The following is a 26655-nucleotide window of genomic DNA, read 5'->3' on the forward strand; positions in this document are numbered from 1 at the left end:
GTAGAACATTTGACAGAAAGCAGATAACAGTTCATCAGCTGACTGTAAATCTTACCAGCCAACACACTTGATGGAGATCTCAGCAGAGAGGAACAGGACAGAAAGGGGATGGATACAGAGTTGCCCTCAAGTCCCTAGTGAATGGTACCTCCAGTCTGGGGATAAGCACATTGCTACTGCCTCATTGCACTTGTCTGTGGCTACATTCAATGTCACTCACTGCAGCTGCCAATCTAGCACCATTTAAAGAGTACCAAAAGGAACTTAAATAGAAAATAAGAAAAGCATATGAGAGGCATTAGTATGAGGAAAGCCAGTTTAAAAAAATACAGTAATATATGAATAACATAGGTCAATAAATCTTTTGTCTGATGTTTTGGATACCTAAACAGTTTGCTGCGTTGCTGCAACCTAATGACAGTGCTGAAAACAGAGCACTATATACAATTCTGTTTCGAACTTCAGATTCAACCAGACCTCTGATCACCACTGTGTGGATTTTCCTTTTACAGTAAACCATGCAATGTTCCTTTGATGTAACTTACATTTAACATTCTTCTATTATAGTTGGGCCAGTGGTAAGGAAAATTGTCTGCCAAGTTTTCAGTAAATTGACAACAAACTTTCAATTTCCCATATCAGTCACTCCTCTTCATACATAAAATTTTGCAAACATTTATGTGAGTGATGTTTTGTTCATACAGAGACTCATGAAAAATGAGCTTTGAGACCAAATTGAAATTCATTTTCTGAAGCAGCAAGGCGTTTGGGACCAAAGCACAAGCAGTCAGCTTTCCTGCCTTTCTCTGTACATTTATCAAAGAGCTGCTGTTTCCTGGCATATTTTGCTCTGGCTGCCTTGGACAGAAATCCCAATATGTAACTGCAAAGCAAGGGTAAGGTGCTTCTGACTACCTATCTTCTTGGCTGTGTCTACACTGGCCACTTATTCCAGAAAATCAGCCGCTTTTCCGGAATAACTTGCCAGCTGACTACACTGGCCCCTTGAATTTCCGGAAAAGCACTGATGATCTACTGTAAAATTATCAGTGCTTTTCCGGAAAAACTATGCTGCTTCCATTTGGGCAAAAGTCCTTTTCCAGAAAACTGTTCCGGAAAAGGGCCAGTGTAGACAGCACAGATTTCTTTTCCGCAAAAAAGCCCTGATCACGAAAATGACAATTGGGGCTTTTTTGCGGAAAAGCGCTTCTACATTGGCAGGGAAGCTTTTCCGGAAAAAGTGCTTTTGCGGGAAAGCGCGTCTACATTGGCAGGGAAGCTTTTCCGGAAAAAGCATCCTGCCAATGTAGACGTGCTTTTTCGGGAAATACTTATAATGGAAAACTGTTCCGTTTTAAGCATTTCCGGAAAAGGATGCCAGTGTAGACATAGCCCTTGAGTATGAGAAGGACTTGAACTAGATAGAACATAAGAATGACCATATTGGGTCAGACCAAAGGTCCATCTAGCCCAGTATCCTGTCTGCCAACAACAGGTAATCCTCACGCGATCCCTCCCTTGTGTTCCACTTCCAGAGAAGCAAGGGCTTGGGACACCATTCCTACCTATCCTGGCTAATAGCCATTGATGAACCTAACCTCCATGAATCTATCTAGCCCTTTTTTGAACCCTGTTAAAATTCTAGCCTTCACCGCATCCACTGGCAAGGAGTTCCACAAGTTGACTGTGCACTGAGTGAAGAAAAACTCAGTCAGTAGTCTAACATTGTGGTAGACCCCTTCCTCTTTACATTATTACCTTTTGTTCATGGTGGTTCATAGTGGTTCATGACTAGCTCAGACAGTTAAAAACAGAGAAAAGCTTAATGAATGCAATGGAGAGACACAGACTTGTTCAAATATTCCCCAAAGCTTTATGCTGGTGTTTTTTACATGCCCTCCTCCCTCCATTATAATTAAAAGTGTGTATCCACATCAAAATTATTGTTTGTTTGCTGAATGTTGGAGACAGTTACATTGAACTAAGGGCACTAGGTAGATAAGAAATGTGTCTGCATAACAGTGCACCTGGGTGGATTTTAGTTCAATAATTCAGGGTCTGAGTTCTTGCTTGGTTAAAAAGGAGGAGGAATAAGATTATGGGACTGCATCCTTCACAGCTAGGACTGTACCAAAAAAACCCCAGCAAGACCCCTGAGATGCATGTTATTATAAGTAAGCCAGAGGTGGAATCCATGCAACTTTGTGTGAATTATGAAAGAAAGAGAATTCAATGTTACAGTAGCTTAATTTTTCTACCAGTGATGTCTCTGTCCCAAGTGATCCTTAAACAAAGATGTTTTAAAGTGCCATTTCCTCATCTCTGCCTCTCTAGGCCCTCCCCAAGCCAATATAGAACCCAGGGACTGGATCATACCCTCTGCTTGTTTTAGTTGCTCATCCAACCAGAGAAGAGCAACAATATCATATGACTAGAGACCTGAGCCTTTGCAAAACTTTATAAGCTGTTCTGTGCTGCTGCAGTGAATGCCTTACTCTGACAAAGACCACAGTCTTCTGGGTACCAGCATCCTACCAGCTGCATAGAACCTGTCCCCCTTCATTCCTGTTCCTTGTCATCTATGTGAATACAGCTCAGATGAGACTTTCAAAAGCACTTCTCATTGGCTTAGCTGTGTGCCCGCTGAAGTCAATGTGCGTTGATTTCACATGGCGCAGAGTAAGGCTGTCATTGAGCACTTTTGAAAGTTCTGCCCCTAATGTCAAGAACCCGGGGGTAAATTATAAGGACATGAACCTGGGATCAGGGAAGGAGGGAGGCTTACATGAGGCTTCCTGTGGCTTCAAATGGCAAAACAGAGCCAAAAGGAGCCTCGAGGCTCCATGGCTGTTGCATTAGTAAATAAACAAACCAGCGCAGCCACTTAACAGGTTTCTCAAAGTAGTTTAGCAGACCACTTTGAGACACACAGATTTAGCCACATTTCAGCCACCTTATGGGAAACTACAGGCAGTATGCTAAGGAGCAATAGGAGGGTGACAGGAAGACATCCTACTCATTATCGAGCGACCGCCGAGAAACAGATGTGTTAATATTTCAAACTGTAATTTTTCTATCCTATGTCCATGTTTTGAAATGTGTTTAAAAAAAACCCCCAGGAGTCAAGCAATGAGCACTGCTGCTTATTTTTACTCTCTTGGAAATATTCCCAGTGGCTTCAGTGAGTTGGCTGCAAGCATTTGAAGCCAGAGTTTGACTGTTATGCAGGAATCCGGTGTTTACCAGCATATGCTCTGGTGTCAGAAGTTGGCTTTTTGTGCCTCCAAGCTGGCTTCTTCAGTGGATAGTATAATAAAAACCAAAAAAGTGAAATATTCTTTTATAGTGTATCTTGTAAAAGGAGTCTCCAGAAGAGAGTAAGGGGACCCAGTAGATCAGGTATTTTGTATGTTGCTCTAGCCCCGCATGTTCACTGTGCAGTTTATTGTATATACCTGCTGGAGGCAACCACTTGCAATCCTTTGATAGTGTTTTCTGTCACAGTAGTTCTGCCTTTAAAAATCTCTGTTCCCCATTCTCAGATGCTAATAGATTGTCCTATACAGGGTGTTCTTGCAGTTGTAGCATTCAGTGATGACTTCTTGTACTCCAGCTCCTTTTTGCATGGGTGAAATGGACAGCAGCTCTCCGTGAAATCTCCAGCTTCTGCTTCTCCGTGCTGCTTCCTCTCAAGGCTCCTCTCTCTTTGGCGCTGCCTAACACTGACTCTGGCTGTTAATGAGGTTTTCCTTTGTGCTTGATCTAACCATGTGGTAGAACAATACAAATTGAACATGGTTCTGTCAAGCACCATGGAAGGCTGCATACTTTCCTGCCGCATGGCATGCTGGATACTTCTGCTGTTTTAAGAAGCATCAAAAGGTGAGAGATTCCCTCATTCTCGCAGGAAAAGTGAAAAAAGGTTATTTCTGTTCTATAAATAGACCCTCCGGTGGATTCCAGTTTGCAGCGAGGATAACCCCAGGGAACAGTAGTGTTGAAAAGTGATTTTTCAGAATGCCTGTCCCTAAATACCTCATTTGTGTAATCGATATTGAAGAGAACACATTGGCTGTCTTGCTAATGGATTATTCGGTTCTGGCTTCGATGATAATTTTATCAAGATCAAAAATCATGTTCATTTCATTAGCTAAAGAGATAATAATTAGAGTAACAGTTTTTAGAGCTGTCCTGTGAACTATATTGCATGAACCACACCTTGGAATCACAGCGGAGGCAGTGTTATTTGTAGTTACATTCCTGCTACTTAACAGAATCTCAGGACTGAACTAACACTAAAAAATACTGTGATAAACCATTTCAGGAAAGTCTCCATATCCGTATGTCTATTGAAACAGAAAAAAGTTTCTAACAGGAGGGTGACCTTTTCTGATGGTTGGAGCAGAACATTGCAAAAGAGCATGCTAGAGATTTTTTCTTGATCTGATCCTTGACTGTGACCTTAAGCAAGTCATTTAACTTCTCTCTGCCACAGTTTCCCCCATGTAAAACAGGGATAATGACCCCCACCTTTTATAAAGTGCTTTAAGAGCTGCAAATGGAAGCTTAGCAGTAAGATAGCACTGCATTTTATTTAGAAGCTTTGCTGATAAAATGTGCTAAAGTCAGAAACATTTTTGCTATTGTTAAATTGTCTAAGCCAGGAGTTTTCAAACACTGGGTCCCAGCTTGTAAGGGAAAGCTGCTAGCTGGCTGCAAGACACTTTGTATACCTGCGCCTCCGCAGGTACGGATAAGGCAGCTCCCGTTGGCTGTGGATTGCTGTTCCCAGCCAATGGGAGCTGCTGGAAGTAATGCGGACCGGGACACCACTTGCTGCAGCTTCCATTGGCCAGGAATGGAGATGTGTGGCCAATGGGAGTTATGATTGCTCATACCTGCAGAGACACAGGTAAACAAAGCATCTGATGGCCAGTTAATGGCTTGCCCTTACAAGCCATGACTCAGAATTTGAAAACCCTTGTCAGGCCAGTAAGGAGTTCCATCAACACCTGCCTTGCAGCCCTGGGTATCTTACATGTTATGCTGCTGTGCCTCACAGCCCTGACATCAACAGCCTGGAGACAAGTTTGGCTTCTACCTCTTAGTTCTTCTTCTAGGGGATGTATGCAACCCTTCCAGTCCCGAGTTTCCCCAAAACTCTCTCCCACCCTCACACTGGAAAACTCATGAAACCTTACAAGTTTGCTGCTCCTTTAAAGAGACAGTAGAGAAGCCTATTGGCTTAACTGAGGTTAACACACCCTTCCCTTCAATCACAGCACTGAATTGGTTCATGGGAAGTAAAACCAGTCCCTAAAGTGATATCAAGTATAAGTAACGGGGATAAAAATGGTTACAAAGAAACAAATTTGAAAATAAGCTATTGAGACTGGAATTCAACTACATAGAGATTTTCCCAGCATGGCTGGGTAGACCTTAGCCAGGATCCATCACTGTGCCCAAAGCCACCTGTTTTCTTTGTCTGCTTAGGTGAAGGATGACTATGGGGTTCTTTCCCCTTGGGTACGTCTACACTTGCTCCCCAGTTCGAACTAGGGATGCAAATGTAGGCGACCGAAATTGCTAATGAAGCAGGGATTTAAATATCCCACGCTTCATTAGCATGATCTTGCTGGCGTGTTACTCCGCTCAACAGCTGTTTCAAAAGTGAAAGTGTGCGCTGGGACACTTGATTTCGAACCAAGGGGGTTACTTCAAACTAAAGCGTCCTGGCGCGCACTTTCACTTTCGAAACAGCTGTTGAGCAGAATAACGCTCTGGCGAGATCATGCTAAGGAAGCGCGGGCTATTTAAATCCCTGCTTCATTAGCAATTTTGGTCGCCTACATTTGCATCCCTAGTTCGAACTAGGGAGCAAGTGTAGACGTACCCCTTCTTTTTATAGCCCAATAAACCTTTAACATGTACCGTATATTCCGGCGTACAAGACGACCTCTGATGTTAAAAAACATCCCCCAAAAATCGGGGGTCGTCTTGTACGCCGGATGCCCCGCCGCCGGAGCCCCTCCACGGCTTTGAAAGCCTCGGGGGAAGCCGGCGGCGGGGCATCCCAGGCGCGCATGGGCTGCCCCCCCGCCGGAGCCCCTCCGCGGCTTTGAAAGCCTCGGGGGAAGCCGGCGGGGGGGCATCCCAGGCGCGCATGGGCTGCCCCCCCGCCGGCTTCCCCCGAGGCTTTCAAAGCCGCGGAGGGGCTCCGGCGGGGGGGCAGCCCATGCGCGCCTGGGATGCCCCCCCGCCGGCTTCCCCCGAGGCTTTCAAAGCCGCGGAGGGGCTCCGGCGGGGGGGCAGCCCATGCGCGCCTGGGATGCCCCGCCGCCGGCTTCCCCCGAGGCTTTCAAAGCCGCGGAGGGGCTCCGGCGGGGGGGGGGGAGGGGGGGCAGCCCAGGCGCTCCTGGCGGCTTTGCTCCCGGTGCCTCTGGTCTGCTGGGGACCATCTCCAGCAGACCAGGGACACCGGGAGCAAAGGAGGCGGAGGGGCGCTGGGATATAAGATGAAACCCTATCTTTTAATTAAAAAGATAGGGGGTCGTCTTATACACCCAGTCGCCCTATACGCCGGAAAATACGGTAGTCTTTGAAAAGTAAGCCCAGGCAAAGGTTCTCTTTCCTTCCTTGGGGTACAGACACCAACCTGTCTTCTCCCTTGCTTGTTAGCTTTGTTTACCTTGTATGTAAATGTACTTTCATTAACTTTACTTGATGACCAGGCTGATTGGACAAGCAAATGTATAGAGTTTGTTTAGGCTGAGCTTATGCATTGCTTGCCAAATATATTGCAAGAATGTAATTTTACCACATATTTATAACGATATCCGAGACAATGATTCTCTTGACCTGTGTGTTACCTTACATGACACCTTTTAGATACAGATCATGACAACACTGACTTGGGGCAATGAATACATCAGGCCTGACAAGTTGCTGACACTAAAGAGGAGGGATGTAAGCAAGTAGTCAACTAACCAATAAGCCTAGACTTATCGGTTAATCTACTCATTCCTAATCGACTACTCATTCCCCCCCCTTGCTGCTTCTGTATCAGAGGCAGTGGCGGGTGAGGGGACAAGAGCCAGTGCTGGGAGGAGCCAACTTCAAAGTCAGTTCCCCCCAGCACCTTTTCTGCTGCCCCTCCCCCTGCACACTGTTGCCTCTATCAGAGGCAGCAGAGTGAGGGAGGGGCAGCAGAGGCTGCTCCAAATCCTGCGGAGCAGCCCCTGTCCACAGTACCATGGTCTGGCCACATACAAAGGCTGCTCTTAACATCCCTACCACATAGTGAATTACCAGGCCCTAGCTATTTTTCCCAGTAAACCCGGAGATAGTGTTAGCTAGTGGTTAGTTTAAGAAATTGTGTCAGGATTCCTCATTTGGTTTTGTTCTTTTCTCTGCCACTCTGACTTTGATTAAAGCACTTAGTACTACATTTTCATCCGTTAATTGTTGGGTGGTCAATTTGAAACACCTGTGTTAAAACCACTGGGATCTGCTGGATGGCTGGCATTTTTGAAAATCAGACCACTTATTTCAGAATTTAACTAAGAACCCCTTTAATTCTCAGCCACAGAACTTTAATTCTCAAGTTGAGTACCAGAAAAAAAAATGTCACTGCAACTTAATGGACTCTCTTGAAAAATTGGTGGTTAACCTTGTTGCAATTTACCCGTTAGTGAAATGGGAAAAAGCTGTATTTGCCTGTGGACATTTTGTTGCTTTATCAGCTGTTTGTTGTAACAGTGCTTCTGAGATTACTAGGTAAAAAATTCTATAACACTAATGGGCACTTCAGTTTAATGCAGTTCCCCAATTATTGTATTTGGCAACTCCTTTTTAGAGACAATTTAATTATTGTAATGTTTCAATACCGGAAATTACTTTAAAGTTTCATACCATGTTTTACATTCAGGCTAGCTTCACAGATCTCCCTACTGAAGTGGGATAAAAATGAGAGTTAATGCTTAGTCTGAAACAAAGCTTTTTTTTCACAGATTCTATAGCTCTTCTCCATGGTTCACTGAGGTTAAGTTTTAGAATAGAGGAAGCAGTATTTGCACATGATCTCTAATTGTGCTTTTTAAATCATACCATATCCACAGAAACCTCTGTGGTAGTGTGCTGATAAAATATCACATGTAGAGATGGGGACACACATTTAAGCAGTTTTGCAAGCAGATGGCTGCATTTTACATTACTTTCCCTGATGGGAATAACTTAATGGAGCAGCCACCTGTCCAAGTGATCTCAAGGCTCTAGTCAAATGGTAAATTTTATCTAATCTTTGGCAGCCAATTCCTGCTGTCTTTCAGCCTAATGGATGACTTTGACTACTTGATGAGGATGTGTGTGTTATTTATCACTTTTGACTCCATGCTTATACAGCTAACTCTTCTTTAAATCTTTTTTAAACCCTTTCCTTCCTTTCTCTCCTGCTGAGCTCAGAGGGTTTTCACCTGTTCCAAGCATGCAGGTGGTGGACTGGTGCTCAGGCTAGATGGGTTTCTAATGGTTGATACAGCATATGTATGAAGCATGTACACAGTGGGGGAATTGGAATTTGAAGTTGCAAAGTCACATGTGGTAAATTTCTTTCTATTAGCTTTTCCAAAAAGATTGAGAAAATATGTCTAGAAATTAATATCTTACATCCCTCGAAAATGCATGCTCGCTCCTCTGTGCCTTTTTTGCTGGGCTTTCTACTCCTTCACCCATCCCTCATTTGCTCCCAGGACACTGGATATTATGTCCAAAGTACTGTAGACTCATCACCAAATTACAGCATTCACAATTATTCTTTTAAGGCATGGATTTATAATGAAAGTTACAAGTGATTTTTTAAGAGGTTAAATTTGATATATTCTCAGACCCGCTTCTGGTCACTGCTTAATTCCTGGGGACTGCTCAGTGTGGGTGGTGTGTTATTTGCTTAAATGAAGCACAGAAGATCTTTTATAGGGGAAAAGGCAGTACGCCACATTTATTGAGTATACAACAGTTGCATATGCTTTTCAACCACTCACACAAACAAACACCATACACACACACAGTCCCACCAGACGACGTTATAATTACCAGTCCAGATTATGTATCCATCTAATGGCCAGTTAGTTTGAACACAGAGGGAGTGCAGGGCCTTTGTCGGTCGATCGATCTGATGATTTTCTGGAGTTTGTGGCAAGACAAACCCAAAGTTCCATAGCAAAGCACCCTGCTTTTATAATCCTCTTCTCTGTTGAAATCAATGGATTCTGCTGTGTCAGCCCATGACCGGAGCATTATCTCTTTGGTGTCAGTGTTCCCAAAACATCTCGAAAGGCTCATCCTGTCCTGGATTTAATCAGTGGTTTTCAGGGGTGCCTGCCCTTCACCTTTAGAGCTGTCAGTTCTACCAATCTGATCAATTCTTGACCATTGGTACACATTGATGGTTTCTCTGACACCGATATGGTTTCTTCCCAGTCTGTCTTTTACAGTTTGTCTTCACCCGCATTACCCCCCTTCTTTCTTGACCATCTGGCTCTAATGATGACCTTTACACCATATCTCATTCATACAAATAGTCTTTCACAAAATCCTTCAAAAGTAAACAGTACTGTTTTATATTAAGCAAAATCAAAACAATTCACATCAAAGGCCCGGGCCTTCAGTATTTCTAATCTCATTAACATAGACACAATATGAGATCCTGTCTCTTTACTTACTAAACTTTAGAACAAGGAAATATAGGAGATACATACTTAACTAAAGGATTTGACTTACTACAATATTAAATATGATTATATATTACCTTACATTACTACATTACTAAACCTAAAATACAAATATAAAACGAATAAAACTTTCAGTTGCAACAGGTGGAATAACAATTTTGAAGTTTTAAGGGACTCGGGTTAGAGTGCTGTCCATTGTACGTACTGCTGTTCACTTGTCACCATTTTAACTTGTGCCCCTGTTATGGGATTTTCCGCAGAGAGTTGGCTGTTATTTCTCATGCACATTAAAACATATAATGGGCTATTGCTGTAGTTTTCAATATGTTACCTGCTTTTCTTTCTGCACTGTAGTTTTAACTATTGTGTTGTCTATGGGACTTTAACCTATTGGTCTGATGATTAAAGTGCTAGAACTTTGGAGCTTCCAGATTTCACTGGATTCCCCTGGTAAGGTGATCTGTAATGGGAATTAATAAAATTATGGTACCATTGAATGATTCATTTATTCTTCTTGTTTGCAATCGTAGAACAAGCAGTGGTGTTTTTATCAGCCTCGACATAGAAACTATAAGTCTCACAAAGCAAATTTCAGCCTGGGGATTTTTTTTTCACAATTCTTTAAAATCGAACTTGTTCAAAACACTATGAAAAGGCAATTGCCTGTCGAATTAGTGCTTTTCAACTAAGTGTTTTTGGCAGTGACAAAGACCTTTTACAATAACAATTGACTTTTGGAGCACTAGACAGGTTAAAATATGGGTTTGAATGTTATGATCATTTAAGCATAACACATGTTTCCAACCAATTTTTGGTGGTTCCATAATGAAATATGAAGTGAGCAGGCAAGTATTGCATGTCTAGATGTGTCCTGGCAACCCTTGGATTTACATACATTTATTAATACTTTTGGCTCCAGAAGCATAGAGATCAAGTTTCAAACCCCTTATTATTAATAAAAATGCTGAAAAGTACAGAGTAGTTCATTGAACCTAATTGGAAAAGCATTTCATTAGAATGGGTCAAAAGCCTTGTCAAAGAGGTCCGGCAATTACAGTATACTGGCATGTTAGAGAGGGATTCTCACTAAGTACAGTCTGTCCTTACCTTGATTAAAATGAAATTGATATAAACTGCTGTTACTTTCAACTGTTTTTTGTTTAATGTCATTAATCAAGCTATCTAACTGTTGCAAAATTGACTAGGCTTGCCTACGCTAGGTTAATAGCCAGTAAAAATACCCTTTCCGAATAGCCTTGTTTGTAATTACTCCTTCACTTTAACATACCATTTTGCTTGCTCACACTATTAGAGACCTCTGGTCTGATGCAAGAATGAAAGCCACAGGAACAAACTTGATAGCAGTGAGGCTCTGTGTTCAGGCCTATGTGGATGAACCCCAAAGAGATAATCAGACAAAATTAAGAAAATGATGTTTTCACAAGGAGGCTCATAAGTCTATGAAATAATCTCCCAAAGGAGAAAGGAAAGAGAGACGAGTTCTTCCTCTGGAGTCAGGTTTAAAAATAACTGTACAAAACACCTTGGAATGTCGTGTAAGGAGCAGCTCTGGCCAGTGGAGACTGGGGCAGGGGAATGGGGAACATAGAGTCATACAAGATGAGGGTTGGAAGGGACCTGAGGCAGTCATCTAGACCTGAGACCAGGACCACCCTGAACTATAGTGTGGGATGATGTACAAGGAACTGAGGGGGTCTCTTTTCAGCCTCTGACTTCTGGGATTGTTCATTGTCAGGCTGTTTACCTGGATCCATTTCCATTTTCATGCAGGTTCAGAAGATTATAGAAGTAAGTTCACTGGGGACTGCTTTATGGACCTTGTCTGTCCTGAAAAGTGTCGCTGCGAAGGCACAATCGTAGACTGTTCCAACCAAAGACTCACCCGCTTACCCAGTCACCTTCCTGAATATGCTACCGATCTGTAAGTGGCACGCCCTCCAGCGGCGGTTATGAGGAATGCTGACATTCTGAACATCCTTTACACATTTTTCCTCTTTTTTTTTTTTTTTTGTACTGCTTGTTTATTGGAGCTTTCAAAATGCAGGGCTTCTAATTAAAAAAAATAGGGTAGTTCTTTGTCTTAAACCTTCACATAAGGCTGTGAAACAGTTTGTTCATTCTACCTCAGAACTGTCTACACACATTAACATGTGACGTGACTGTGTGTATAAAAGAGCTAGTGTGCCCTGTGTGTGCTTTCTGCTTTGGGGGATCTTTTCAGATGAAAGGCAATATTTACTTCAACTTACTATAAAGAGAAAAAAAAAGACTATTGAGCCACAGCTCTAGGTATTTGAACCCTTTGGAGCATGGTAACGCATGCCCACAACAAAATTAAACTAAATTTAACCCGGTGGTCTTTCAGTCAGGGCCATATTGCCTCCCACCCAAAAGCTCTGCCGTGCCTAATGGCCCTTGCTAATGAATATCTTTGTGGTACTTTTGAGGATCAATAGTCATGGGCTATTTCAGACCCAAACCTGCAAAGCAATTTTCAGATCTAAGGGGCCCTATAGAAAATGCTTTGCAAGCAACTACCTCTCATTGGCACAGAACTGTGCTTTAGCTAGAACAGTTCTTCAGTGGCAGTGTGGTGGGAGAAGAAAGAGATCCCTCGGGTAGGCAGGTCCTCAAGCTGTGTAGAGGTTTCATTCCAAAGCAGCACACTGCATTTTGAAGTGATATGTTATACGTTTATCAGAGTCTTTTATGGCCAAATATTTTTGACCACATCCATCTCATGCCTCTGATGGAAATTCTAAAATTTCTATAGGGCCATTTTTGTATTTTTTTACTATAGCACCTTCTATTGTATGAAGCAAATAGGTGATGAATAGGGGGTAGGCAGGAAATTAGGGTGGAATGTTCTGTATGGCAATCTTGTTCACCATACAGACACATCTACAGAGTTGCATGGAGCATTAAGTGCTTTTTTGTTTGCTCCCACCAGACGTTTAAATGACAACGATATCTCAGTCCTAGAAGCCACTGGAGTCTTCAAGAAACTGCCCAGCCTAAGGAAAATGTAAGTTCAAGTTCCTGTCTCATTAATATGCATATGTAATATAATCCCTGCTACCTTGTACTGTGAGGAAGGGAAGGGGTCCTGTTCAGACTGTTCAGTGCTGCAATAATAGAATGTCCTGTTTTCTTTCCATTTCTATTTCAGTGAATTTAGTGGAAGAGGTGTCTGACTGCTCTGGCAGGCAAGATCTTCTGTTTAGCCACTGACCAGGTGTGGGCGGGCAATGGGACCACAATCTTCCCATGTTGGCCCGCATCCTTGAACCCATCTTTCCTAAGCTGCGTGTGCAATGTTGCTTTAGCTGTGTTGATCCCTCATGATAAAGACAAGGTGGCTGAAGTAATATATTTTATTAGGCCTCTTTCTGCTGGTGCAAGAGAAGCTTTTAAGCTTTACCAGTTCTGTGGAGTTAGAAAGCTTGTTTCTCTCACCAGTAGAAGTTGGTCCAATAGAAAATATTACCTCACCCACCCTGTCTTTTCCAAGATATGACTGACAGACATGGAAAGGAATTCAACATTCATGCCAGTTCTGTACTCTAGTTCTTACCTGCAACTGCCAGCATGGCACTAATTAGTATTAGTACATGCCCACACACAACTGCTGTATCTCAGGCTACGTCTAGACTGCAAGCCTCTTTTGAAAGTATCTTTCGAAAAAGCCTCTTTCGAAAAAGAGCATCTAGACTGCAACCAGTACTTTCGAAAAAAGGCGTTATTCCTCGTGAAATGAGGAGTACCGCCGTCGAAAGAAAAGCCACGTTCTTCCATTTAATTTCGAAAGAACTTGGCTGTAGTCTAGACGCAGGTGAAGTTTTTTCGAAAAAAGGCTACTTTTTTCGAAAAAACCCTGCAGTCTAGACACAGCCTCACATAGGTCACTAAGTAGCATGATAGCATCAGATACTCGAAACAAAAAATAATTTTAATGGGAAGTAAATGAGTGCAGCTTCTTGTGCTCACTAATACTCTGTAGAGTAGAAAAAAGCAGCTGCCTTTGATGTGCATGACTCTGTAGCCCTTTATTGGCTCTATGCATCCTTCTATCCCTATGGAGTTCGCATATTTCAGTAAGTCATATTTTGGGAGATTCAGTAATATGGGAATTTTCCTGATAAATATATTGCTCCAAGGATTCGTGGCTTCAAATATATACACTGAAACTCTATTTATTATAAAAGGATGTTTATGGACTCAATTTACATTTATCTTAAAAAGTTATTCTTCTCAGATCTTATTGTTGACCTCACTTGTCCTCATCCGAATCTCATCTACAATTTCTGCTGAGTAAAATTCCATAGGTCAGTCAAATCAAGTTTGGGAAAAGCAACCAACCACGTTTACTCTCCCTAACATACTTTTTGAATCTCCCAGCAGATTCAAGTAATACCAGATCTAAGGATTTGACACATAACCCTGGTGTGGATCCTTTTTTTGTCACTTTGAAGGCCAACAGAGGTTCAGATGCTGTATATTTAAGATTCTGAACTTCAGGGATGAAAGAGAACATGAGTGTTAGTCATATCTGCAGGCCTGAAAGCTGTCATGAGGAAGCTTAGTCCTTTTTAGAGAATGTTGCTGACATTTTCACAAAGGCCTTTTGCCTGTAGAGGTCATAATGTGTAGTCCCATGCAGTAAATAGCACCACTTCTCACAGGTGTGTTGTGAAAGCATAAGTATATACAACTGCAAAAAAAAATCTCACATAATCATGTTTTAGTTGTTGGAAATAAGATGTGATAGTTGGGGTCATTGCCTTGAATTCATTTGACACTTAAAATAGACTGAGCACCTGTCTTTCTTGTGCTTGTAGATCTATAAGGAGTTGGGGCATTTTAACAAGGCAGCCTGGTTAATCATAAACACAGCATGAAGCAGCCATATGTTTTAAGAGCTTGTTTCCTATGAAGCAATAAATCCTTGGTGCTCTATTCTTGGCAGAAGATAAGTATATAAGATTGCAGGTGCATTTCAGATGTCCTGATTCTAGCCAGGAAAGGTCTGGTAGGGAGATAATTGTGTCCTGGCATTCATAATAAAGCATTGCCTCAAATTTTCACTATCAGCCTCCAAGCACAGAGTTCTCTAGTCATGCTGGTTAGCTGGGCTTCATTTTTCCCTGAAGACCCTGTTGTCCCAGAGTAAAAGGGCTGTCCCAACTGGCATGCTGGGATTTTAGAAAAAGGTAATGGAGAAAATTGCCTTCTTTAAAACAGTGCTAGTTTTCCTGAAAAGCGGGTGTCAAACATGATTATGCCACCACTTCTCATGGTGTGAAATGCTATAGACAGACCCTTTCCTAAAATGGCTTTAGAAGTATCCATTAAGCAATTGAACCACTGGGAAAATAGCTCCCCTGTACAGCATGGCTTGCCCTTTGACTAAGTGATAGTCTGCTTTCATGTGTAATAGAAGGGATTTGCTTTGCAGTCTCTGTGCCAGGGAGACTTGGGCGGATGGGGTTGCAGATGGTTCTGACTCTAACAGAGTTGCTTATTGTGTGTGGCAGGGAATGTGATAGAAAAATGTTGGTTAGGCCCTCCAGCCAGCTACTGCTGCCACTTTACATAAAAGGGGCCAGAAAATTAAATCCAGCTCCCATTTTTTTCAGTGTGGGTGAGGAATGCAGACTGATTTCACCACCATTTTAGAAATATCATTGCCCTCATTCCTTGGTAAGCCCCACGGGACAGGTAGTACGTGTGTCAAAGGGCTTTGATGTCGGCAGGGGAGTGTCCAGTCTGGCGCACTGAGCCGACAAACAGCTGATCAGCTGTTTGTCGCCTCAGCGCAGCAGCCATGTAAATTTAAATGAAGCGGCGATTATTTAAATCGCCGCTTCATTTCCCTTTGCCTACAACCCTCATCTACATGGCTCCGTCGATGAAGCCATGTAGTCTAGACACAGCCTCACTGTGGCGTGTAGCTAAATGCAGCATGAGAGACTCTGATGGGGGTGAGACAGCAGAGAAGGGCTCCAGCCAGAATCTTTCATGGCATCAAGGCAAGTGTCCAGCAGCAGGGAAGCAGCGCCCGATATTGCCCTACTAGAAATAGCAGTGTAGGTGGGGGTGGGCCTGTTGGGGCCCGTGGAGAGCTATGTACCATGCATACCTTTCAATATAGGATTCAGCCAGGAGGGCCCTGCACTATACTTGCCCAAGCAGTGTCTCTCCATCTGCCAGGGGGCTGATAGACTTTCCCGGAAGGGGTGGATCTCGGGTAGAAGGGGCAGGGCTAGGGAAAAGCTTTCCCCAGCCAGCCCTTCAGTGCTGCCTAGAGTGTGCTGGACAGGCCTCCAGTGGCATTTTAAAGGGCCCAGGGCTCTAGCCACTGCTGTCGCCACAGTAGCAGGGGTAGCAGTGAAGAGCCCCAGGCCTATTTGAATCTCCGGGCACTGGGGAAGCTGCCCCCTTCACACACAGGCATTGGGTCTGCTGTGTACGCTGCTATTTATGCCCATGCTAGCTGTACTCTGAACTCCGCTGTAAGTGTAGACCTACCCTGACACAGAGACCCGCTCCTTCCATCAAATTCCAAGTCTCTGCTCCAAAGCTTGGGGACACTAGCGCTATTTAAAAGTCACCCTGAAGCAGACACCCACCCCGGAAACTGTCTGATCAAATGGCAAGAGTTAGGAAAAGTTATAAACTACTGAAAACGGACACTTGTGATGGCAGGTGTCAGGCAAGGTTCATGGGCAGTACGAATAGCCCCACCTATCATATACAATTATATCCAGTGGTTAAAATAATCTGAAAATATTCCTCCGAGGCTGACGCTTGGTATGCAAAGCTACAGTCTGGGATTAAATTGATTTTTTGGGTTATAGGGCTGAAGAATCAAATTAAATCTTTGGTACACAAATGTTAAAGGTTGCTAGCTGACTGTTCAATTTCAGTACTCTGAACTCCGCTAGCTTCAGAGGGGAGCTGAGTTAGTCTGTAACTGGAAAAACTTAAAAAACAATGAATAGTCTAGCACAGTGTTTCTCAACCTTTTTTTTTTTTATAAAGTACCCATTTTAAAAATATATATAAGTACCCACAGTACCTGCAGTTTTCAGACACACTAAATTTTTTTCTACTGTTGCAACACATTTGTTTAAACAACTTAATCGTAGCTGGGCAGGCAATGACATTTTTGGGTGTAAAAAGTACAAAAATGATAAAATGCTGTAAAACTTAAAACAAAAATTCAGTTTTCTCTAAATTTCAGTGGTGTTGACATCCCCCCCCCCTCCCGACTTCTCTCGAGTACCCCTAAGGGTACTCGTACCACTGGTTAAGAAACACTGGTCTAGCAGCACCTTAAAGACTAACAAAGCATGTAGATGGTATCATGAGCTTCCGTGAGCACAGCCCACTTCTTCAGATGACCGGAGTTATTAAAGGTCCAGTTTCTAAATAAGTTGGGGATGGGGTGGGGAGAGAAGGAGAAAAAAGGGGGAAAAAAAAAAATCAGAGTGCCCATGCCACATGAAGCTAATAGAGAAGGTGCTAATTGTTCTTAAGTACCCATTGTTTCGGTTTTTATGTCATTAGGTTGTGAAATGTCCACTGTAAGTGTAGACCTATCCTGACACAGAGTCCACCCACCCCCCCACTCCCCGTCAAGTTTCAAATCCCTGCTTCAAAGCAAGATACCAAATTAGGCAACTTTTTATTTAGAAATTAAACCACTAAAAAGAGCTTGCTCTTCTGTGCCCATCAAATTTTTCCTGATTAACTTCAGTAATTGACTATGTAATTCTATATAGGGTGGGACAATCTATAGCAGGGGAGGGCAATAAGCAGCCCATGGGCCAGCCATGATTCACCAGTGGAATTTCTGGTGGGCCACCAGACACTTAATTTACCTGGACATCCACAAGTATGGCTGCTTGCAACTCCGATTGGGCAGGGTTGGCTGTTTCTGGCCAGTGAGCGCTGTGGGAAGTGGTTTGAGCTAGGCCACCACTTCCCATAGCTCTCAGTGGCTGAAAATGGTGAGCTCCGAGTGAACGTACCTGCAGTGCCTGGTGGCCCACCAGCAGCTAATCCTGGTGAACCGTGCCCACCCTTGCAGGTGCTCATTGCCCACGCTTGGCCTATCGTTTTAGCAGAGTGAGGGACATACCTATATTTTATACCATGTCAGACCACGGGCTCTCGCTGGGTTTCCTACCTGACATTGTAAAGTGGATGCAAAATGGCATCTGGAATTTCAGCAATAATTACTTATGACTAAAGGGCAATGTTTAGAAACATTTGATCAGTAGCATCCCTTGATCCAAGTGTGCCAGTGGGGCATATGACACAGAATCTCCTATGTCACCCATGGCCAAGAATGGCTTTTCTCCTTCAAAATATTCCTAAATTGCCATCCCTTCTGCACAGCACTGACTGTGCTCTGGCAACCCATGTCTTCAATACCTCTGCCAAGGTTACTGGAATGGACTGGTGGAATGGCACTCACTGTATACCTATTTACTGAGTGTGTTGTGGAGACCTAGCAGCCTGAGTTCACCTGAGCTTTTCCTTTATTTCCTCAGACTGCGCTACCGGTCACTGAGTGCATTGGAGTGTTTATTCTAGCAATTAAAACCTTAAAGTGCAGTTCTGCTCTGAAAATAACTCACTCTGTCACGAGGTTTATGAGTTCTGTATTCACTGTGGCCTAGTAATGCCAAATCAAAGCTGCTCATTTGTCTTTTGTATGGTTAAAAGGCTAAAAAGGCCTTTCCTCATAGAATGACTAATGTACTTTTGTTCTCAAACCCTCTTCTCCCACCAACTTAACAACTTTATAAAGCCCTGGAGGAAAGAATCAGCCAAAACCCAAGAAAAAGTAACTGAAATAGTTAAAAACTTAACTTCTGACACAAGCAGCATTTTCCCCCTGAAACAGGAGAAGTTCCTGAGACTCTATAAATTTCACTAGGGACTGTGCTGTTATCAATTTTATGTGGAAGGCACTTACATGCTACGGTGGTGACTTGCAAATAAACCCAGCTAGAGAATTTAACCCAACAGTTATTACTGAATAAACAATTCTCTGGATGCATGACCCAGAATAGAATCTAGCTCCCTTTCTCATAGCTATGTTAACTTTGCATGACCAACAGGTATAAAACCATTAAAAACTTTCAACACTAATGTAAAGAGATAAGACTCTGAGCAATAACCCTGTAAAATGGCACCTTTACAACAAACTAGATCTGCACTCTGTTCAAAGACATACTTTGATATAGGCCCAGTCTTCCAGACTGTTTTTTCTCCTCTCCCAAGATGTGGGGGTGTGTTTAAACTTTATCACCAGGTACGAGTTAGAGAACAAAGTCTTTAAAATGGCCAGGATTTTTATGTATTCCCTTTTGGTTCATGCCTGTGCACATTAAGTGCTTACAGACATGCTGCAAGACCCATTTCCTTTTCAGCTGTCCATGCCTTTTTGGTAGATTTTATTGTATGGTAGCTATGGGATGACAGGGGTTACCACTGCTATGTAAAACCAGCCTAATAAACCAGCTGCAGATCTTTGATCCCTCTAGTCCTTGCACCAGTGCAGAGGGAGGCTTCCTGTGAATGCCAAAGAGGTTGAGAGCCCTAGGTTTTGTCTTTGGTATACAGAAATGATAATTACTAGTATCAGCCCCACTGGGATTCTTCTCTCATATGCACAAGTTCAAAGCATAACAAAAATTAAAAAGCATGGGGTGTAGGCAGAGATTGGACATGTCTGTGGAGTCATGGCCTGAAGTGATCTTCATAGTAAGATGCTAGAGTAAGCTGGAAGCTACACAGAGGACACTCATTAATACAGGACTGGGCTCCACTGTGTTCCTTGGCTCCCCTCCTTTGTAACCTTACATGCAAAACTGTGCACCTGGGTTATGCTGGATAGAACACTTACTATACTACTATATGGCTGTGACCCCAGTGGCTCTAACAATAACGAAGGAAATCCCCTCTCAGACCCTGTGAGTTACATTTCTGCACTCCATTTCCCTCAGTATTTGAGCACCTTACAATCTTAATATTTTATGCTGATTTGAACTCCCCTGATACAACACGGTAGCCAAACCTATTGAAATGGTGAAGTAATGGCAGCATGTGTCTCCCCTAGAAATCCTGCCATATTTGTATGTAATAATGGTACATGTGTGGGCAGCTTTCACTTTGGAGCCTTTGTCTGTCCTGTTAATAATCCATGTATTGATATGGTCCTGAAGGATTCACTGACCCTTGGATTTGAGAACCAAGTGTGCTCGCTTATCCTGCAGACCAAAAAGTATTACAGGGTTGTCTAATAAACTTGTTCTACATGTTTGAAGAAGAACCTAAATATTATCCTCCTATGGTGGAATGGGTACAAGGGGGAATAAATCTTACATTTTCTAGAGCTGTCCCAGATATTTATATTTATATTTATAAATGAGGGCGGGAGTGGTAAGTTAGAGCCAAGATAGGAACAGGGAAATGAAGATAATTTCTCTGAGGTAAGATCATGTCAGTGTCAGAGCTGGGAAGAAAAATCTTAACTGCCAATCACATGCCATAGCCACAGGGCCACATTTTCACCTGGAAAGTAGGTTTCAGATTTTACAATCTAGTTCATGGTCCTTTTTTTGTTTCTGAAAGAAAGAAGGTTGCTGGATTGTTTGAGTGCAAGGATTTTTATGTCAGGTCCAGGATAGACAAGCTAGAGAACATGTGATGAGTAGAGCTCATCTGGGATTTTTTTTAGAAACAATTTTTATTTACAAAATGCTGATTCATCAAAATAAAAAATGTTGAAGGAAGCAGTTGATTTGATGAAACTTTCATTGAGAAAAGTTTCCCTCGGGACCAGGATGAAGATTTGGTCAGGACATGTAAAGGGAGGGGCACAAAGAGAAGGGACACAGTACTGAGAGTGGCCCCTGGGGGCAGCGAGCCCACAAGGGAGAGCTATTCTGCAGGGTGTCCACAGGGGGCAGCCGTGGCAACAAGAGAGTGGCCAGAAGGGCTGGGGCTCTGCCATCTTGCCTACCAGCACACCGAATGAGTTGCCCCCCTGCCCCAAAACCTTAACCCCTCTGGCCCTTGGCTGCATTGCCAGAGAGGAGGGGGGAGGAAAAAAGGCCTCTGGTAGCCAAAGGGGCTGGAGGGAGAGAAATGCCAATGCCAGATGGAACCCCCCCTCACAGAACCCCTCCTCATCTCCCAATCCTCACTCTCATACCCCACACTCCCAAGGTCCTGCCCTGATTCCTGCATCCCCCATACCTCCAGCTTCCCGCCCTGAAGGATCCTGGCAATGCCACGTAAGTCTTCTAGTTTCATATATTTTGGTGGGATGGGAAAATCATTTCCTGCCCGGCTCTAGTGGGGAGTAGGATAACTGCACCTCTAAAATTTCCTTTGCTCTGGATGGCTTAGAAGTGGGAAGATAGGACCCTAGGCCCCTCATGTCTAGGTGATGCGGAGGTTAGTAATGCCAAAAGTTATTCACTGGGCTATGCCAAGGAAGACAGATATTCACATCTCCAGGAGACAGATATTCCCATCTCTGAATTGCCTGTGCCCCACCAGCAGTCTCAGCAGAAAGACCTTTGGGCATGGAGCCAGGAGGAAAGGCTGAATCCTGTATGGAAGGTCAAGGTACACTAGGAGGGCTGCATAAGAAAACCTGTATTAACAGCCTGTATGACCAGCTCACCAGATAGAGATTAGCTCAGTGTCATCCCTCCCTCTCTCCTCCCGCCGAACAGATTCACTTAAACGAAAACTCATGTATCTCTGTAAAACAAATCCAGAATAACAGATGGAAAATAGGATTGAGCCGGAAGGTTGCCAAGACTGATCTAATATTATTTCAAAGCACTTGTTTCAAGTATGATTTGGGATGGAATCTCAGCATTCCTGAAGGAAACGGCTTTTAATGTTTGAAATAGTAAAGGCCTGCTGTGAAATCAGGTTTTTTTTTCAGAAGTTTACTCCAGATGGAAACATGCCATTTTCACTGTGAAATTACACTGTCACCTCTGTCCATATCATAAGTATAGTTAAAGTTTTGTTGATTTTTTTCTTACCATGTTGCCAGCAGGCTGAATCTTTTTAGGCACCTTGACCGTTATTTCCAGGGTCTAAGATTCTAAATCTTTCCAGATTCCAATCAGGCTTCAGCTAATAGTAGATCTTTTCTAAGGGAAGTTGCATTCAGCTACCCATCTCTTTTGTTTATTCTCTAGTAAGTGGCAAAAAGAGTTCAGGAAGACAAATAGTAGATCCCGTCTTGGTGAGATGTCTCCAACAATCCTTCTGGGATCATAGTCAAAGAACAGTCTTCTGTTCATTTGTTGTTTTAAGCCTTGTCTTTCCTCACCTCTGCTGTCTGGTTTATCTTGTACGATTTAATGTAGATTTCTAAGATCTTGAGGGCAGAGAATATATTTTTGTCTATCCTGTAAAACACTTAGTATGTTTTTGGACACTTAAAAACTAATCATGTATTGCTGGTGAAAGGAGCAGAGGTCAACAACCCAGATGGTTGAAGTCCCATATTTACAGTAGTGACAGTGAAAGGTACAAGCTTGATAACTGATATTCCTTATTCTTGATTGGATTGGTGTGTTCAGTTTGTAGGCTGAGAAGCGTGTTCAGTTTGTAGGCTCCTTCAGTGTCTGGCCAACCTACCGAGTGTGTTTGGTTTTTGCAACATAAGTGTGTGCCCTATAAGAAGTGATTAGCAACTATTCTTTTACATGGATGACCAAATAGCCTTCAGATAGTAATGAAACCTAATCACTATAGGTCCGGGTTGGATTATAAGTGGTGAACTATAGGTCAAAGGTGTTATGTGGATTACCAGTCAGAGAACAAAACAGCAAATATACCTCACTCCATCATCACCACCAGGGAAAGGGAGACGTGAGCGATAGAAGTAACATAATGTAGGGATTCAAACAGACACAAAAGAGATGCTTTCAACAGACAACAGCTAAGCCCCAAATTAAATTCATATGTCATAATCTCCAAACTAGGCTGGCTTTGACACTGAACATAAACTCTTGTCTTCACGTCATGGATGAAAGTACAAAGTACAAAAAACATTTGTAAATCCCCTTCTTCCCCCCTGGCTGGCTGCAGAATGCACAAGAGGTGATGGGTCACATGCTGTATGGCCCAGTATCTGACAGTTGTTCAGAAGACATAAACCAGCTTACCAGAGTTTACCACGTGAAACCCATCTCCAGTCTACAAAGTTTCTTTCATTCAGGGACAAGCTCTGCAAAGAGCAAGCCCCACAATGTTTGTTTGCATCTCAGGCCAGAATTGTACTGCTGCCATGTGTTCCATTAACTTTTATCCTAATCAAACTGTCCATTCTCCATTCCCAGGCACAGGTCCAATGTCTTTTTGTTTGCTTGTTTTCCCCTTTTTTAAACTCAGATTCTGAATCCTTAACTCATGTTGAATAGCGATGGGACCACTTCTGTAATAAGGCACTACTCAATATGAGTGTTGGTGGCAGAGTCTGGCCTTCAGACTGTATGCTTTTTGGGGAATGGACATGTGTTTTATGCATGGCCCTATACTTCAGAGCCTGATTACAAATACTGATTATTATTATGAATAGTAACTCTGAAGCCAATTATTCATAATAACATGCACTGAGCCTCCTAGTTAATGTTTTCAGGGTTGAGTCCTAAAGTTCTTGGCAACTTAAGATATCGTTTTCATAAATAAGAGTAGCCTGTTGTAAATCACTGAGGGTATGTCTACACTGCAACACTATTTCGAAATAACTAGCTCTATTCCAAAATAACTTAGTCCGCGTTTACACAGCAGGCAGTTATTTCGAAATAGTATCAAAATACTGTCAAGCTGGAATACTTCTTACTCCGACTCCTGTAACCCTCGTTGTATGAAGAGTAAGGGAAGTCAGAGGAAGAGCACTATTTTGAAATAAGTGCTGTGCAGATGCTCCCTATTTCAAAATAAGATACACAATTGACATTGCTGAATTTGCGTAGCTTATTTCGAGTTAAGCGTTGCAGTGTTTTATAAAATGGAAGTTTTATAACAGTGTTTTATAAAATTGAAGTTTTCAGTCCATTTGGCTTTTTCACAAATACAACACAGTCAGCCCAGGTTTCGTTTCAGGTTTAAAACATTTTCTAGTTTAATTACTTTAGTTTAATTACTTTGCACATTTGCATTTATCATTCCCTTCACATCTTGCCTTTACAGGTTAAGGTTCTTCTGTTCTCTGCTACTTGCAGATTTACCCAGTGTTGGCTCGGGTCCTTATAATATAATAAGAGGAAGTTGCATACCAAATTTGGTGGGCCCAGTTATTACCATTTAGGAAGAGTCCTTGAACAAACACACAAACAGACAGACACTATCAAATAAATAGTAGATAAACAAACATCTTTATGCCATACATTCAGGGTAGATATTTAGAACATGCAGCTGAAAGTTTCCGTATCTTTACCTGAGAAATAAAGTAATATTTATTTCAATTTGAATGATGTCTGGAGTTTTATCAAGTGCTATGCTGTTTATGATCTTAGACATTTGAGTCGGACACCGGGATGCATATGTTTCTCCACTTGATTATTGTTCATGTGTTAAAACTAACGTGGCATTCAGTGTAAAGGTGATCCATGTGCCTGCACCCTGTGATTACATATAGCTTGCAGAAGCTGAGCATTCTGCACCCAGTCCATCAGAACCACTTTAGCAGGCGTTTAATTATATCAGGGGTCTCCAACCTTTTTGAACATGAGATTACTTTTTGAATTTAAGTGCAATCTAAGATCTACCTCAGATATAAGGCCCTGCCCCTGCTCACTCCATCCTCCTTTTCTTGCCCATCTTCACTCACGTTCAACAGGCAGGGGCAGCAGATTGGGGTGCAGGGTCTGGTCTTGGATTAAGGGATCTGGAGTGTGAGAGGGGCTCTGAGCTGAGCTTGGGGCAGGCAGCTGGGATGTAGGAGGGGTTCTACATGCAGGCTCTGGGACGGTGTTTGGATACAGGATTGCTGGGGGCTAGGGCGGGGGTTTGGGGTGCAGAAGGGGGTTCATGACTGGGGTAGGGTTTCGGGATATGGGCTCCAGCTGGGCACTGCTTATCTCAGATGGCTCCTGGTTGGTGGTGCAGTGGGGCTAAGGCAGGTTCACCCCTGCCCAAGTCCTTCACCACTCCCTAAAGGAGCCAGCAAACTCCCTCCAAAGTCCTGTTGTGCCTCCTCTCTGCTCTGTGGAGACAGGATACAGGGTGGGAGGGGGTCACCCTGACATCAGCACCCTCCTTTCCCTCCTCTGCCCTGCACAGCAAGCAGGAGGCTCCCAGGGGGAGGGGCAGCTCCAAGGCAAAGGGCAGGAGATGCACAGCAGTTGGGGGAGAGGCAGCTGAAGTGCCAGCACTTGGTAGCCTCTTAGCCAAACTAGTCAGGATCACCTGTCAAAGGCTCCACGATTTGCTAGTAGATCCCGATCGACTGGTTGGTGACCACTGAATTATATGCAGAAGCACTGTGCCAGAATGCTCTGCACATTGCAGGATTGCGCTCATTAAGGGTATGTCTACACAGCAAGGCTAAAATAGAATTAAGCTACACAACTTCAGCTATGTCAATTGTGTAGTTAAATCAAAATAACTCGACTTTTAGCGATGTTTACACAGCAGGCAGTCAAAGGAAGAATACTTTTCCTTCGACCTCCCTCACTCCTCGTAAAATGAGGGTTACAAGAGTCGGAAGTAAGAAGTCCTCCAGCTCACCATTATTTTAAAATAATGGCTTGCAATGTAGACACATTCTTTGTGATTTCAGAATAGCATCCATTATTGTGAAATAACACTGCTGTGTAGACCTACCCTTAGAGCCAGGTGTGATATGGTGCAGTTCCTGTGGCTTTGGTCTCACATGCTTACCATATTCCTGTTTTCTGTCTTAGCGTGATTGTGTTTGTGATAAATGGTGTGAAAGGGGAGTTGTTAGTACGTTATGATTTCAGACGGCTCTCTGCCATCCGTTACAGATTGAAAACCTGGCTGGATAATTTCTGCAAAACACATAGCCGTCAGTAAGTCTCTTTCCCTTGTGCTGACAAATGTTTGGAGCAAGACAATAATCTTTTTTCTATTACCTTTGTTTTCCCCCACCAGAAACCTGAATAACAATAAGATCAAGGAGATCCGAGAAGGTGCCTTTGATGGGGCGGTTGGGGTGCAGGAGCTGATGCTGACGGGGAATCAGCTGGAATCCGTTCAAGGGCGAATGTTTAGAGGCCTCACAGGATTAAAGACAATGTAAGTGTGAACCCTGTGTCTGCCTGTTGAAAAGTATGTCTGCTTGTTTGGGAGAGCTGGGTTACAGCCATACCTGTTTGCACCACAGTTATTAAATAGTAAATTCTTTGGGGCAGGGAATGTGTCTACTGTGATCACAAAGCACTATGTATTTTTATGGTGCTCTGCGAGTGATAAGTTTATCTGCTGTTTCTATATAAACTGATTTTCAGGGTAAATTCAGAGTGAAACTATCTGACTGGATTTAATCATTTAGCATTTTAGTTAATAGAATTAATTCAAATCCCTTTTAAATTCTGCTTTTTAAAATTCACTTTGGTCTAATTAATATACTCACTGTGATATTGTCTGTGATTATATCAGAGATGATGGTCTCATGGTGAAGATACAATACTAGATTCCAGAATATTAGGGTGCAAATTCCCATCTCTGCCACAGATTTCCCATGTGGCCTTGTGCTATGCACTTAATATCTGTGTTTTAAAGTTTCCACTCTCATAGGTGTTGAGGATAAATTATATAATTCATATGAGGTACTTAGTGATAGGACCATATAAGTACCTAGACACAGACAAACAGCATACACTGAAAAATG

General features: G+C 42.9%; 1 protein-coding gene across 1 annotated transcript in view; it reads left to right on the forward strand.

Moving 5' to 3' along the window:
* SLIT3 (slit guidance ligand 3) overlaps window positions 1–26655 on the forward strand; it is a 795269-nt gene that overhangs the window by 595542 nt on the left and 173072 nt on the right. The window contains exons 15-17 of the mRNA XM_006115755.4: window positions 11520–11670; window positions 12700–12774; window positions 25917–26060. Coding sequence (XP_006115817.1) covers window positions 11520–11670; window positions 12700–12774; window positions 25917–26060 — 370 coding nt within the window. The remainder of the gene's footprint in view (window positions 1–11519; window positions 11671–12699; window positions 12775–25916; window positions 26061–26655) is intronic.

Source organism: Pelodiscus sinensis, chromosome 17 (genome assembly GCF_049634645.1).
Source record: "Pelodiscus sinensis isolate JC-2024 chromosome 17, ASM4963464v1, whole genome shotgun sequence".
Classification (NCBI taxonomy): Eukaryota; Metazoa; Chordata; order Testudines; family Trionychidae; genus Pelodiscus; species Pelodiscus sinensis.